This window comes from Rhyacophila brunnea, unplaced genomic scaffold, assembly GCF_057557595.1.
Source record: "Rhyacophila brunnea isolate RB1 unplaced genomic scaffold, BYU_Rbru_1.0 scaffold_16, whole genome shotgun sequence".
NCBI classification, from domain to species: Eukaryota; Metazoa; Arthropoda; class Insecta; order Trichoptera; family Rhyacophilidae; genus Rhyacophila; species Rhyacophila brunnea.
In genome coordinates this window covers 11,220,752-11,238,563 of record NW_028232816.1, presented here as the reverse complement: position 1 = coordinate 11,238,563, position 17,812 = coordinate 11,220,752, and the positions used below count along the sequence as shown (strand labels likewise).

Here is a 17,812-nt window from a genome sequence, read left to right as displayed (position 1 = left end):
CTATTTGAGAGTGATGTACTTACCACCAGTGCCTGGTTTGTACCTACCATTGACCCCGAACTGAATGGAATCGAATGACACATAGTTTATATAACAAAATGGTTTATTTTTCGAATACCTATTACAATTCGTAAAATATTAAATTTCAAACACTTTTTGCACTTCTAAATGCTTTATAGTCACCACAATTTTATTTTCAAGTTCATTTGTTTTTTTTTTATTATATTACTTCAATAACCTGGTACTAGGATAGGTAATCTCTTATTTTATTATAATGACGTGATAGTAAGTAACTCGAGTTATTTTCGACTATAAATATAAGAAGAATTCTACATAAAAAAAATAGTAGTCATGAATCAAACCCTTTTGAATAGTATTACGAAAAAAATAATTCTCAAGTGTCTGTCTCACACCAGCAGACGATGATTTGCCGCGCAGTGTATAAAAATTCAGTAGCGCGGGACCTGGTGTTTGCGTAATACGACAATTTCCGCATTTATGCGGGAACGGGCGTCTGAGTGTTCGTGTCTTTTCTTTATAAATGGCTGATAACTAGGGTAAATAAATAATTTTTGTCTGTTTCACCTAATACTATAACCAGAAAATAGTATTTAAAAATGTTAATCAATGATAAACAAAGAGACATATTAAATCGCGGACTTCTAGGTATATTTAAATGACACCTGGTTCAAATTATTTTCCGAAACTATAAACTCGCGGATAATATACTGGCAGATAGGCGAATGAATGCAATCTCCAAAAGCATTCCTTTTGTAAAAATATTTTGTAAATTCACTTTGATCAATGTAACTTTCGAATATTCTATTTAACAGTTTACGCACCAAATAGTTTTTAAATCACTAAAAAACAATATAACTTATTATATCGCAAACTCGTATCGTTACAAACACGTCAGTCAAATGTCTTCGGCGCACATGCACTAAGAAGCGATAAGACACTATATACGCGGCAAATTTGAATTGGCCCGATGACTGATATATTTTTATTCAAGACACGCTCCCGAAAAATATTTATTTAAATTAGATAGAACAAAAGTTTAGGCTATCCATTGACAGATGTCAAGAGAAGGATGATTTTTGAATAAATTAAATCAATATTCGAATTATTCGCGCCTGGCGGAAAGCAGTACTAGGCAAACGAAAATCGAAATGACTTTAGTCAGCTGACGCGCGGATGACTCGCGCGTATAGGCTGACTAAAGTCAGTTGCCGCGTTAGAAAGGTTAAACCATGAGCGGCCAACCAATATTGTACATTTTAGCAATGTCAGTAAATGAAGCACCGCTATCTATCTAAAGTTAATGTGTCATGTTTACACTTTCGAGAAGACTCCAACTTATTCAAACAAAGAACGTGGCAGAAGAAACGAATAGAAACACATGCGTCAGTTGCTAGAATACACAGCGGACTAACTGAAAGAAAACGATAATATTATTAACTCAGGTTAAATTTAATGGTCAACGGAACTGGGCTAGACGGCGGACAGCTCATAAGAGTCGTAAGTCATAATATTGGCACGCGACAGACTACTGAATTTGACATACGCATACCGGCGGATTATATAGCTTGATTTTGTGCTTTCAACTAGTAGAAAGAACGGCGGATCATAGTAGTTGTCGGATAATCGAGCGGCATCTTACTGAGAGTGTACTGTATATCAGTTAAGAACGTCACCATAATTGCAAGAGATGGCAGTATATTATGTATAATATTTTAATTTATTTAAAACAACGCTACTGTAGTAAAGTACAGCGGAATACACACACTGTTCGAGATGGCCGAGAATGGAAGCAATAATGCTTATAACTCTCGGTTTCAGCTGGGCTGAGCAATATAAATAATTGTTTCATTATTTATTTCATTAGCATCCGTCCCTCTACCCGTTGAACTGCGTAAACTTGAAGAAATTTATACCGATACAGCAGCAGCCGCCGATAGGCACTGTCGAAGTGCTCATAAGTGAGGTGCGAGACCCTTCTCACTTCTGGTACAACATTCGAGGGGCCCAGACCAGTTCTGCTCTCGACACCTTAATGGATAAAATGGAGTAAGTAACCTTCCTTAAATATTTCATTGTGAAATTATTCTTTGTCCAATTTAGAGTGGCTATCATTTACTACATTTGATGATTAAACAATTCCTGCAAAATTTCAGCTCAAGCGGATGGGAGGAAATGTTGCTCCCAGCCCAACTAACCACTTACACGCATCAACTATTGATTTGTATCGAACATAACAATACATTTTGCATCAGGATGAAAATCAACATGAAGACAACCAACTGATCCGGACTTCCCAATTAATTGACTTGGACTTCACGAGCAGACCATCGAAAATGTTACAACTACATGGTGCAGCACGTCACGGGAAATGGCACTTTGCAAAGAGTTCGCTATCCAAATAAGAATGGCTAAAGGGTGGATGTAGGCTGTTACGATCCGACATAAATAGTGCACACTATGTCAGTCATACGTATTTGTTTTCATTGAACTAAGAGTACAAATTGCAGATAGTGTTGGTTAGTTTTTAAAATTCAGTTAAACCCTTAAAGCAATAATAGATACTAAAAAAATATTCGTCTATAAAATATCTAAAATTATGCCATTAAATCATATTATATTTTTAGATATTTTTTGTAGATAGAAGGATATTTTTTATCCATATTATGTATTCTTAATTCAACAAAAACAAATAAGTATGACTGAAAAAATGTACACTATTTTTATCGGATCGCCCATAGCACAACAAAACAATTTATAGTTTGGTTGAATTAAAATCTAACTATTTACAGTAAAACCTCGTTAGTAAGAACACTGATAATTCGAAATTCGCCGAATTAACAAATAGGTATGACTGATGGTCAGAGAAACCATAGAGCGGTGCCAGGAATACAAACTGCCACTATGCATGGGTTTTATTGACTATGATAAGGCGTTCGATTCCATAAAGAAATGTTCAATACTCGATGCACTCAGAAATCAAGGAATCCCCGGGCGCTATATAAATATTTTCAATAATATATAATACAGTAGCGCAACAGCATCTCTCAACCTCCATAAACCATCGCGCAGATTTCCTATCAGCAAAGGAGTCCGACAAGGTGATACAATCTCACCTAAACTATTTACAGCTACCCTTGAAGACTTAATTCAGGCAACTTGACTGGAATGACAAAGGGATCCCGATAAATCTAGAATACCTGAGTCATCTGCGCTTTGCCGATGACATAGTAATTTTCTCGCAAGACTCGGAAGACCTCCAAAGCAGAATGCAGAACTCGCTGAAGTAAGCAACAAAGTAGGTTTGAAAATAAATGTAACAAAGACGAAAGTCATGTTCAACTGCTTTGCGGGCCAAAAAGAGATCCTCATCAATGGGACTCAGCTCGAACAGGTGAAAAACTACATCTATCTCAACAAGTGCCTATAATAGATGGAAGTATATTTGATGAAATTGTTCGCAGAGTAAAGCTAGGCTGGAGTGCTTTTGGCCGCCTGAATAATGTCTTCAAAAGTGACCTTCCACTTTGCCTAAAGCGCAAAGGTGTTGCTTCCCGTGATAACGTATGCGTGTGAAACATGGACCCTAAGTGACAGATCCAGAAACTTACAGTAGCACAACGTGTATAGAGAGGTGCATACTGGGCATAACGCGAAAGGACAAAAAAAGGAATGAGTGGATAAGAAAGCAGACAAGGGTTTGCGATGTAATAAGAGTTCGCAAAAAATCATTCATTAAAAGCCTCAAATGGAGATGGGCTGGACACATAGCTCGAAGAATTGACAATCGTTGGACAAATTTAGTCACCAGTGGTATTTGAGAGGTACAAAACGTCCGCAAGGTCCCTAGCGGTCCCTAGAGGCCGCTGGATCGATGAAATGATAAAGTTCTGTGGAAGTACGTGGCAATGCAACACACAGGACCGAGAGAAGTGGAAGCAGCTTGAAGAGGCCTTCATCCAGCAGTGGATAGATTCAGACTGATGATGATGATGGTTTTGTTTGCACTATCTATGTCGGATCTTAACTCCCCACCTCCATCCCTCGCCACTGCAAGATTGTAATGAGTTATAACCAAATGCCGCCTATTTGATGCTTGCATTCTGATGGTGTCGCTTTATGGTAGCGAGCCATGACTCCTTACGAAAACTCAGATCAACCGAATTTCGAGAATAGCAGACTATACAACCTCTAGTTAGTTTAATGTGTAACTCTTGTACCTGAGTTATTCTTATTATTTTGAGATTACAGTATGTAAGCATATCTTATAGGTGCGTGTAGTCGGATAAAGCCACGGACAGTATCCATACAGCCCCAAGTAAAGGAGTCTCAGAAATTTATTTTGAAACGTCTCCACCATAAGCCCGTACTTTAATTTGTGCTGGGCCCAAACAATAGACCCACTCTCGAGGCTTCTTCGAACTAAGTAATATATTGACGATGAAGATGTTGAAGATTGAGAAAATGGAGTGCTAAACAAATAGTTCCAGTTGTCGCATGTACTCGGCACACTTACTATTCACTACTCCACGGACCTGGTGTTTTCAATCATGTAATGAAGGCATATATATGCTACTGTTTTGCTCCCCTTTCATATATAGTTAAATCTTAGATTGCGAGTAAAGTGCCAAATATATTATGCGTCATGTACTATTACGTGACGTCACAGTAAGCTGCCACTACGGGAAGAAAGTTTATGTCGTTTTTCTTGGTGTTTAAATGTTATCAGACTGATGGTTGCATCCCGTAGCACATTTTGAATCTTTAAATGGACATTGTCAGTTGGCAAAATCTGCCCAAATCACCAGAACAAGATTGAGGTCACTTCACGCATACGGCACTGCATCGACAACCGCATGACTCAATGAACATTTTTTATCATTTTCTACATGCCTACACATTTTCGATCCGTGTCAAAATCGCGTGTTTTTTTGTTTTTAGCAGTTTGCACTATGTAATTTCTAAAGACAGTGATTGTTCAGAATATTCTGTAAAATGACGAAACCGTAGACTAAATTTGTTGCCGTGATGGTGGGACATGTATCTCGATATAATCACAAATTTACTTGCTCTGCGAGTGATTTATCAGACAAAAAACAGCAAAATGTTTTAATATATTATAACTTGACATACAAGCAAAGTGTAGTACGTATATGTTTTGCCTACAGAACTTCACATGATCACAACTGAGCCGATGGTTCTTCTCTCTTGTCTCACTGAGAATCTTCACAAGAAGGCAAAAGCAAGTGTCATTGAATGAGTTCCTTGTTCATGTCACATGAAAAGAAAAAAAATCCAGTTAGCCATCATATAGCGATTTTGTTGATAGTGAAAGTCGTCCTATACAATAATTTAATAAATTCGATATTACTTTAAATTGAATTGAAATAATAATAATATAAAAAGGTATTTTGTCTTACATAATCATTTTTGTATGGATATTTTTAGGTTTTTCCATTACTTATGGTGAAATTTGCTTTGAACGAATTATGCCTGCAATCCAAGGTCTGGTCGTACTGTACTGTTAATTAATATGATTTGTTCTTTGGCGCAGGGTCTTCTACAGAGACGTGAAGATGGTAGAGCAGATGCCTATGGCCCGGCAGGTGGCGGTAGTGGGACAGTACTGCGCGTGCACCTTCAGCGACTTCTACCATCGTGCCATTGTCATCGATAATGTCGACGCGGACAATGTTAAGGTGTGTATTGGTTTTATATAATTTAGGACATCTCGGATACATGTACCTATTCATTTTTACCGAATGTGGTTTGAACCCACAACCATCGCAATCTAGGCTCTGTACTAGAGGTGGGAAAACTGGTATATTTTGAAAACTAAGTATACTTATTACCAGTATAAAAAAATACTTAATATTAGTATCGAAACTTTTTCCAAAATACTTACTAGTATTTGAAATATCGGCTTTAATGAATCGCTAAAAATACTCTGCTTTTCGAAATGTCCCATTTATTATAAATTTTTTTATTATAATTTTAATTTATTAATAAATGTAATTAATATAATATTTAATTATAATTAAAATTTTGTTATAAAAAACACATTTTAAATTTATGAGTTGTTTTTATGTTAGGTTGAGGGAATGTGCTGCCCATTACACAAAATTTATGACCTATTGTTCATATATAAGAATCACGAATCAGTATCACTGCTATTTAATGTCAATAGTATTGAGAGTCTACAGTACCAACTAGCGAGTCGTGGCGATGATCTCATCGCATACAAGTTTATTGGGCCATACGTACTGAGTATGGGTAGTACATGCCGAGACTTGAGTACGCAAACTGGTGACAGTATTTCTAACTCACATCTACCCTGTACTCTACCAAATCTAATTATTATCTGCATCTGAGGTGGTGTCTCAAATTCTGTTAATATTGGATATGATCTTTTATTATTTTTAATCAAGGTATTAACAATAGGTAACAGTCTTGATTGATAGGTGGCTTTAGAAGGAGAAGAAAGGTGTCAGATTCTTGTGGCAGTGTAGGCGACTCATTTAGCCCGGCGAAAAAAAACTTTTTACAGCAGTTTTGCGGAAGTTTTCAGCTTTCTATATTGTGCATTTTGGTATTCATACAATAATAAAAAAATCTCCTAAATTTATCACATTTATATTTTGTGAAATTAGAACTTTCTTGTTGTGCTGCATGCTAGTACCTGTTTTTATGCTTATGCCGACTCCACACACTCTGTACCTAATAGTGACCGTAAAGATTTTTTTAAATATTCTAATAAGTCACAAAATTAATTAGAGAATTCGTTACCAGATTCGCATTTATGCAAAAGTATGAGGAAGTGTTCAAAATATTCTTAACTCCATTTAACGTGGAGGTGGAATCAGCGCCTCCAAATTTACAAATGGAGCTAATAGAACTTATTGCAATCAAGCATAGAGTTAAAGTGCATGCTCGAAGGAAATAAGCTTGAGTTTTATGGGAAATATATCCTCGAAGATAAATTTCCAAAATTAAAACGACTGGCAATGTGCATTACAGCAGTATTTGGGACTACATACTGCTGCGAATCGTTATTTTCGAGATTAAATGTAGTAAAAAAAACAATATACAAAAATAAGTGTCACATTAATTATAAGGTAATAAAATATTTTGAATAAGTTCCATGTTTTTTTTATATATGTGGCCCACCAAACGAGTTGGGTACCCCTGATTTAGACGTTGGTGTCGCTACTTTCAAATTGTTTTTCAAAGCGATTTCATTGTGGCCGCAATGCAATGCCAGAAGAATCTCTGCTTACTCTGCATACTTGATATCGTCTTAATTTGATTCACTGCTAAGTTATTTATGATTGATAGACTGAACTACCAAAGTTTATTAGTGACAAACAGTATATAGTGTTTAATGTAGGATGAGTGTGCGCATGCAGCGTATAATGTGCGCCATTAGAATGAAACAAATCTTATAGCTGTCGATCATTAAATATTTTAACCAGAAATCAAATAAATACAGTTCTTTTATGTTGTTTCGTACAAAGCATACACAGAAGATTAGCTGTATTATATTATTTATGTGTCAACACTACATTGACATCTATTATGTCAACAGACACCATCTTAATAAAATTTAAAAATTTCATTGCCATGTCAATAAAAGAATATATGAATGATGAATACGCTAAGTTTAACCACTGTTAAAGCGCTGTTAAATTACTATTCAATCCACTTTCTTTACTTCATATGTTGATATTAAAAAAAAAAATCATCGGGTAATCGAAATATTGAAAATGGCAACAATTTTAATTACAGAAAGCAACGTTGCCTTATTAATTAAAAATTTTATATACGTGGCTTTTGTCATGTATTTCAATTAAACGTAACATCAACATATTTTCTCAGCGCTATGTCTAGGGCAGGGGGGGGCAAACTTTTTGGATGGAGGACCAAATCCAAGAATTCAAAATGAGTGGCGGGCCGCAAGTAAAATACCATATTTAGATATACACTATTTTTTATTACGAAAAACAAACATTACAAAAAAATGAGAAGAATGAAACTGTTGTACATTTTTTAACATTTTTTTTAAATTCAGGTGTTAATTTTGTAGTTGATATTTTCAAAACTGCTTGTACATGGGCATCGGAGATATTTGATCGTAAAGAATTTTTATTGAGTTTCATGATCGAATATGTTTGTTCACATAAAATATATAGGTTGATCCAAAAATAACGAACATTTTTCTTGCATAATCTTTAAGTTGGTCGAATTTGTCTGAATTAAGGGCATTGTAAAATTTGGAGATTTCTTCACGACGATGCAATTCTCTTAAATCAGTGTCACACTGCAGATCAATAATCTCAAGTTGTAGCTCTGTCGGTACACTATCAATCTATTGAAAATAGATCGCGTACTATTACTAAACTTGTCTCAATTTTTCGGAAGTCACCAAATCTTTGTGAAAAATCATCATCCAGAGCTTTAATAATTTTACCATATTATTCAAATTTATATTCTGGTATATTCAGCAACTACAAAGTTGGAAAGTGGTCCACATTGTTATTCAATATTTATCGAAGGAATAACTTGAGTTTTAACTCTTTTACTCCCAGCTGATTTAGCCTAGCATATGCGAAAACTCCCAAGCGTTTTTTGACAACAAATCGTCGATTTAGTTTTTTTTAAATAACTAATTCTACACATGTTTTAAAAATTTGAAACTTTTTTTGTGTGTTCTCAATGGTGTATAAAGCAATAATAAGTAATAATATTGATAGTTTACATCAATAAAACAAAAGAAAAAAATAATGTATCAATATTTATTTAGAAATGAACGGATAAAACTATGTTTGAACAACAAAACAAGTGTGACAACATTTTTTTATTTATAATTGATATATCAAATTTTATAATATAATCTATCCTTATGTAGTAACAGAAAAAAAAATAAACATATTATTATTTCTCTATGAAATAGAATTTTTATAAAGTAATCAAAAAAAATCGTATAGTGTCAAGGTATTCAAGAATATTATTCAATTCACGAAATCGCAAGAGAATTCGATACAGTATCGACGACCAACTGATATGGAATGAAGTTATTTCAAAAAATAAGTCTCAAAGCACTAAATCATTTATAATAATATTTATATTCATGTATTTTTTCACCATCTTACCAAAAATACAGTGGCATCCATTGTTAGTTCAAAAATTACAAATTTCATTTTGTAATGTGATATATGAATCATAAAACAACTAAAAGAAATATCAGAATTTAAAATGTGTCATAAAAATAATGTTTTATTATTTTTATGACCCTCTTTGGTCTCATGTTCGACAGCAGAGCAATTATGACTTGTGAGTTATTAGGGTATGGCATAATTATAAACAATGCAGACACTAAAATAAATGTTACTCACAATCAACACACAGTGAATATAATGCTTCGTCTACATGAACGAAATATGACAGGAAAAAATTTGGAATAAATCGTAAATTTGGTTCCAAACTTTCGGCCGATGGATCGGCCCAGATGGAGTTTTCGCATAGGTATGGTGGGCCGAAATATCGGCCCCGTGGGAGTAAAAGGGTTAATTGAAATCCATTCAAACTTTTTACCATATCATGGGCATATATTTTCTTTCCTTGCAACGCGGAGTTAAAAGTATTTAAATGTGTCACGATGTTCAACGTAGAAAATAGTGGTTACATAGTGTGAGACGAGACGCAAGGAAGACGTACGAAGGAAGTTATTCGTAATCAGTAGTACAATTAATGATGGCGGGCCGCAAAAAAATACCCGCGGGTCGCAGTTTGCCCCCCCCTGGTCTAGGGAATCCCGGACAATTATCGATACCTATGAATCCCGGAATTAGTAAACATAATCCCGAAACCTCTTTTTTACCAATCACAAACAAGTAGTATGTGTACAAAATTAATTACGTTAGTGAAGTGTATGTACCTGCACATGTCACAGGGGGAATCGCCGTGTATTCACAGATAATAAATAACCATTTTTTGTTGTCATACGCAATCGTAAGAACATCAGAAAAATAATAAATTCGTTCATTTAACCAGCTAGACGCCACTGACATTCTGTCACGCGAACGGCGTCTAACCGCCAGTGTCATGGACATGCAGGCAGGCACATGTTTCTACGCCGAATTTCATGAATGTTATCTTTTCTTAAATAAATTAAAAACAAACTTTTACTTTCACATTATTATCTATATTACAATACATATTATTTACTCCATTAAACCCATGTATTTCCATGATTGATTTTACACAATATTAAAATTAAATGTCTTAAATAGTATAAATTATACTAGACATTTTTGACTGATTTTATCAATGCTATTTGTAAAAATAATATTAAGGGGGGACATGCTCAGCGTAGGTCAAAATGGAGCTTCTGTTCTATTTTCAAAGCATGATTCTGGACATTCCTTAAACGTTGTAGATAATCTATTTATATAATTTTGAAGCCTTATTATCCTTTATATTTATTTTAAACATTTGATGACTGCATAAAGTATTTTTATTACATAAAATAGTATTCTTTTAAACCTCTCGCTCTAATGTTTTATAATATAGTCATATTTCAGTACATAAATGTGCAGTGGTGTTAAGATTTTTTACATTTATTTACGATAAAAAATTATATTGATAATCTCTGTGATCCCAAATTTGACAAGATTTGGGCATTTTATTATTCAAAAAATGGGCAAGATTAACATATTTGAAGATAATTCTAAAGATACTCATTATAAGCTATGTCTTTGACCATTCAAGTGTGATAAACATCCTACGAATAATGATTGCTTTATAATAATTATTGACTTAAGAATAAGGTAGTGTTTTTTTGAAATACGCCATTTCTTTTGGCATTCCCCAGTGGTTAAGCTACAACATACGGCCGTAGCCATAAATTGACAAACTATAATTGAAGTAGGGAGTGAACGCCAATCCCGGGATCGTCAAATTGTGATCCCGAAATCCTGGGGTTAAAATTTTGGCTCGGGATTGGATTCCCTAGTAATGTCTATATATTTGGGTTCTATATGGTCGAGAAGGTTGTCTTCAGCGTATGTGGAACTCCCTTTGACCGGTTACCATATTTTTAACAAATTTTTATTTTGATGCTAGGTCCGTTTCATTGACTATGGCACCATCCAAACAGTCCCAGCTACTAGACTCTTCCACCTCGCGGAACGCTTCAGTCACCTGCCCCAGCAGGCGCTCCGAGGGCGCCTTTTGAATGTGAAGCCTGTGCTGGGGGCCACCTCTTGGTCGCAAGCCGCCCGCAGACGGTTTCTCGCCCTCATTAGATATAAGGCGCTCATCGGCAATATCATGGCGTTCGATCAACAGGTATTATAATGACCTTTGAACATTTATCATCACCGACTGCATTCCACCCAACGTTTACTATCAGCTAATTGACATGCTGTATTATCAATATCGAGTCGCGAATAATAATTAGTTATACAGGTATTTTAAATTCACAGTAAAACCTCGTTAGTAAGAACACTGATAATTCGAAATTCACCGTAATTTTAAATTTTCCCAAAAAAAAAGTCCTTTGAACATTATTTTCATATAAAACCATACCTTTAATTCAAATTTCGTAATTCGAAATGATTTCAGAGTCCTGGCATATAAAAATATTCAATAAATCATAATAAAGTACACTATTTCATGAGCCAATCAATGAAAATTGTGCCGGGATTTTCTTAAAATATCAAAAATTACTTATTTTATGACGGTAATAAAAATAATCCTGACATTTTATGACCCTTGAACACACTGAATCGGAAATTTGGTAAGCACATCTATGATCGTAAACAATATTGGTGAAAATCAAAAAAAAAAATTTTTAATTTTTATATTTTCCCCCATACATTTCATAATTCGTAATTCGAATTTTTTTTCGATTTTCGGTCTCGTGGAATTCGTATTAACACTATATGGTCCGCGAATTTTCGCGACGTACCTACACCAATATCCGGTATTTTTAAATGAAAATCAACAAATTTCGATCGTGAAGTTAAAAATGATATAACTTTTGAACCTATTGATATATTTCAATAAAATTTTCAGAAAATACTTAAAATATATCAATGCATCAAATTGTGTCATTTATTCAACACTTGTCAACCTCTGGCCCGCGTTCCATAAAGGTAAAGTATATAATTTGTAAATTTTCGTAAATTGTTTATTATATGTTATTAGATTAGTTAAATTTGTTAAATATAATGTAAGGAAACAGCCTATTGATATAAAGCAATCACAATATATTAGTTTTTAATTAAAAAATGTAATAAAATATTCAAATACAAAATGTTTTACACCGCTATAGAATACATATCAATTCATTTTTAGCGCTAGCTACTCATATCTCTGATTATCAAATATAATAAAATAACAAAGACTTCACACAAACTGTGAAGTGTTTAAAAATGAATGCACATTCATTCCCGAACGAACACTTATTACTGATTTATTGGTTTTATGAGTTTTATGGCTGAAGCCTAGCCAGTAGAGGCAGTGCAGTGGCGTGCATATTTTCGAGTAAATTCAATTAAATAAAATGCACGCATATACATTCCCACCGCTTATTACAATTTGGTATTTTTGTAAGAATCGAGACAATCCAATAACAGTGCAGAGGCGTGCGTTAAAAAATCATATAACAAAATCTATGAGCAATAAATTGTAAAACAAACATCTACTTATATTCCACAAAAATATTTGAATGAACACTCAAGATAGCTGGCTAGGCACGAAATAATTATTGGCACATAATAATATAGTGTACGAGTAGATTTAAAACAAATTAAACACTAAAACTGAAATTATTTGAAATAGTTTATAAAACTATGAATGTAAAATGAACTAACAACTAATACACTTTTTTAAATGATAAGAAAAGCAATTACCAATATGTAGATGTAGAGGTACTTTACACTCTTTCGGTTCTTTTCGAAGTTTATGTGGGGAATACACTTCACACTTTCTTCTTAAACGTTTATTAGTTGCGGAAATCCCCGGAAATATTTGATTGTGACTGAAAATTGCGGAGATATTTGATGTAGTTTTATACTGCCAGAGAGTCTTTGTAATGAAGTAGGTGAACTGGTTTTATGGGTTGAATCTGTATCAGAAGATATAGAAGGTGCATGCGTTTCCGTAACATCAATTGATTCAGATGTCTGTATATACTCGATCCAAACTTTATGTTCAACAAAAAATCGTGAAATTTCATTTTTCATTATTAGTGAAATGTAAATATCGCAATATTTGAAAAACCGCTTACGTGGCATAGTTTTCGAAAATATGGGAATCTCTATAAGTGGATTTGTCGACCAATAAGACTGAGTCGTTTTTCTGACAATTCCCATTATTATCACCAACCCGAACCACTTTTTTAACTCCGACATGGTTATGTCCACTCATTTTTTAGATCTAGCTTCAGGACTTAAATTATCAGTGTCAAATGTTACTCCTGATAATCCTTCAAATAACTTGTTCTCTCTCGGTGGAGATCCTCAGAATCACTCGCGAAATATGTTGTACGTGGGCGTGTTCTCAAAGGAGCAAATGAGTCTATTTCAATATCACTAAAATCTCTGATATCTTCACAGTCACTGGGAATATCTGACATACAATCCGCATAGTTTTCCTCTAAAAACGATTGGTCCTCCATTTTAAAAAGTGTTTTTGGAGATAAAACTAATAAAAAATATATATCCTAGCTAAAATATACTTAGATTAATTATTTTTTCAATGAAATTAGTGCAACAAATATAAATAATAATAGCTATTATTTATGCAGTTACACAAGCAATAATCTCCTGAAAAAAGCGAACGAAAATGACAACGCGATACAAGTTCACATTTATAACTGTTCTCATTTTCAAGATAAAATTTCTATCATGGATGATGAAGCATGGTGGACGTTTCATGGGTAGTAAACCATTAAAGACAAAATATCAAATAGCACGCAATTTCATAGCTAAAAATCGGGTTCATTTTTTAAAAAAAAAATGCAGGTTCATAAAGGGTTGACTACCACTGAAAAGGGTCGACAATTAAATTTCGAAGTTGAAGTGACGACACTGGAATATAACATTGAGTGTTTATTACCTTTTTTGTTTATGTCTCGTGATTCACCCGCCTAGAAACGGGCTTGTAACTAATTAAAAAAATGGTGTAGGTACAAAAAAATACTGAAAGGTATTACGTCCGCCATCTCTGTAAAAACCCCGAAATATTTTTTTTCCATCGTGCTTTTACTTCTTGCACATGTCATTCAACCATCTGTCGATAGATCTTGCAACCAAATATTAAATTTCATATTTATTTTTCACAGTAAAGATATGCGTAAGTGAAAACGCCACGTTGGCGTCGCCGGATCGTATGTTCGGCTCGCAAAGGACGCCAATGTGGCGTTGCCGGACCGTAAAGTGTTAACGAGGTTTTACTGTACCATGAATAGGTATGTAGGTACAATCATTTATTGTGTTTTTAAAGAACCGGAATCGTCTCCCTGAATCGGGGTTCCAACTTTTCATTTGATGGAACCGAGCCCATAACAATTAAAACAATTATGTAGTTCTGAAAATAACACTCGCCGGAGGATCGCTGATTGTCAGTGATCCAAATAAAATTTCTGGATGATGGAATGGAAATTGATTGTTGACTGTGTAACTTTGAGTTCAATACTATGATGTGGCTTGCAAAAGACTACACATGTGCCTAGACGCTTCAAGAGAGGCGAATATGTTTTGTCACATACCCTGCAAATTTACATAATATGCATTGTTGTCTCACTTTTCAGTGCGCCATTTGCAAGTTGCTCCTCAAAAGCGCATGCAAACAAGTTTCAATAGAAAAGAAAGTGTTTGACATTTTGCATTTTGATTACCGTCCATGTATGACAACCAAACGTCTAATCACTTTCTTTCATTCTTTAAATGTGACCTCTCCAATAATTAGTTGATTAATTTCTATTATAATTTTAGGAAAACGTGGCGGTGTTGGGTCTGGTCGACACCTCTGATATTTCGGATATACACATCAACGATGTACTATGTATTGAGGGCCTCGCTGAGCTTGACATCGAAGTGGAGGGCAAGCACACCCCTGATGTAAGTATCAACAATCGGAACCGCACGGACACCCATCAGGCCATTGAGAACTGGAAAAATAACATCCCCCGTAAAGTGGCCAATCCGAACATGCCCCGTACCGGCTTTGAACAATTCAAGCCGAAGACCAAATCTGTAACGGATGAGATGTCATCTGATGAAAGCTGGACTGATTATGTCTCAGATGGGTTTTCTTCATCGTCTGATTAATGCAATGTCTTTACCTACCAGAGCCACCTAGCGGAAAAATACGAAGCTTGTAATATGAGACATTTTTTTGATAATTTACAATTTCAACTGCATTAATACTTGGATTTGTTGAATCGGACCGCATCTTATTATTACATATATTTTATGGTCATATTTATTATTGAAATTTGGTTTATTAAGTTTTCTATTCATCGCCTAAGAGATTTTTGACAAATTCATAGTTTTAATATTTTTTATATCTATTTTAAAAAACATCGATTTTTAAAAGAAATAAAAAGGATTTCAAGTTATACATATTTATATTTTTATAAAAATAGATGTTTTTTAAAATAGATATAAAAAATATTAAAACTATGAATTTGTCAAAAATCTCATAGGTGATGCTTAGAAAACTTAATAAACTAATAAAACTATGAATTTGTCAAAAATCTCATAGGTGATGCTTAGAAAACTTAATAAACTAAATTTTAACAATAAATATGACTATAAAATATAATAATAATTTATGGTCATATTTATTGTTAAAATGTAATAATAAGATGCGGTCCGATTCAACAAATTCACATTTTATTAAGTTTTTTACAATTGTAAGTTTATCTTTTAATGATTTCAGATACATATCTATTAATTAATACCATTGAAATTGTAAATTATCAAAAAATGTCTCAAATTGCAAGCTTCGTATTTTTCCGCTAGGTGCCTCTGGTAGGTAAAGCATCGCCTTAACTTGCAATTTAGATAACCACTTTGTATGTAGATTGATCTAGAAGTATCTTAAGATCAAGAATAATATCAAAAAGATGTTATGGGGTTAACTGGGTTGATTTGAGCTGTAGAAACGGAGTCTGGCCACTTTTTTATGCTACTGACAAATTTTCTATTTCCATACGTCATATTTTCATAATTATTGCTATTATAATTTTTTTGAAGTTATATCTACTACTTTTGGCGCTCAAAATCAGATCAGAGTGTATTTTTGGCGTGTGACATGTAACACATAATTTATTTTTTCACACAAAAAGAAACACTCAATTGGATTTGGACCACCGATTGTTCGGTTATCAGACTAACGCACTTCCTTTACGCCACAGTATGATACTGCAATCGTGACGATTATACAGTATAATATTACAGTTTAGAATTGTTCCGTTGCCTAGGCAGCGAATTTATTATTGTCGGCCATTTGCAATTCCTTACGTAAACAAATGATTAAACGTCAGAGTGACAGTAAAGTTGGTACTTTAAAAAAATAAAAACAACGAGAAACCATTATATAATTTAGTAATATAAGTTAAAGTGTATAGAAATAAACCAACGGCGTTCCAATAAGCGGTCCTTTTTCTTGAGTGTGTAATTTAACAAGATAATTAAGAGCTAGTCAAAGAATCTAGTTTATCACAAGTTTTGTTTTTGTTTTGTTACGCCAAAGAAGTATAACTTTTAACGCGCGTACATAAGTACACGCACCGTTTTTTTTTTCTTGTGAGTTGCACATCACTGGTTTATACTAAAGTCAATGCAGTAAGTTGCATTAAAATATAATAGAGCCTGTACACGTGCGTGGATTTACTACCAGCAGTAGCGTATGAATGCTAATTATCGCACCAATATCATTTTTCCAGTATCAGCAAGACGTGTTGTTGTGTGAAGGTTTTTTGTGCTTTGCGGTGTACTTTGTATATATATATATATTCCAGCTAGTTCGCCACTATTGTTCTACCGGGCATGCGCAAATATCGACTATCGTGTGAAAATTTAGTAGCCACTGGACTTGCAACTTGCACGATAATATGTGTTTATAGCGCCTGTACACGTGCATGGATTTAACAATAGTGCGTGTTTTAACTCATTTAGTGCTTACAACGTGACTAGCGCGTTTGCATTACTTGGCCATTAGATATAATTAACATGATATTTAAATGTGGTAATTAATTAGTAATTATCTGGTCAGCAGTAAATTAAATATTACCTAATTAAAAGGTCCGCAGCGAATGGGTTAAACTATCGTGACAATAGCTGTTTACGTGTAATAGTGCTGATTGCCTCTCCAATCTCATTCTTCAAGAGTAAGCGAGACACGATGTTGTCATTTTATGGTACTATTTGACAGGTAGTGACAATCGGTTAACCTCAAAATGAGTAGTCATTTTTTTGGCGGCAGGTTCGCCACTATCGTTATACTGCGCAGGCGCAGATCAAAAATATCCCTACTGTCGTATGAAAATTCAGAAGCTTCCAAACTTGTTTGACTCATGCATGCAAGTTTGCAACTGCAAGATAAAACATGTTTACCCATACATTTTCTTGTTATGGCCGCGATAATTCTTATTGTCAACAGTAAATCCATGCACGTGTAAATATGATATTACACTTCCATTTTATTGTTAAGGTCGCGATAATGCATACTGCCAGCAGTAAATCCATGAATGTATAAACGAGCAATAATGTCCTATGATATT

At 34.2% G+C, this 17,812-nt stretch overlaps 2 protein-coding genes across 2 annotated transcripts in view; both read left to right on the top strand.

Moving 5' to 3' along the window:
- Cks30A (Cyclin-dependent kinase subunit 30A) overlaps positions 1-17,812 on the top strand; it is a 204,656-nt gene that overhangs the window by 35,886 nt on the left and 150,958 nt on the right. The gene's annotated exons all lie outside the window — the stretch shown is intronic.
- Positions 1-17,812, top strand: part of LOC147074366 (uncharacterized) — a 55,512-nt gene that overhangs the window by 25,789 nt on the left and 11,911 nt on the right. The window contains exons 5-8 of the mRNA XM_085943439.1: positions 1,886-2,067; positions 5,573-5,717; positions 11,140-11,364; positions 15,018-15,143. Of these exons, the coding sequence (XP_085799565.1) occupies positions 1,886-2,067; positions 5,573-5,717; positions 11,140-11,364; positions 15,018-15,143 (678 nt within the window). The remainder of the gene's footprint in view (positions 1-1,885; positions 2,068-5,572; positions 5,718-11,139; positions 11,365-15,017; positions 15,144-17,812) is intronic.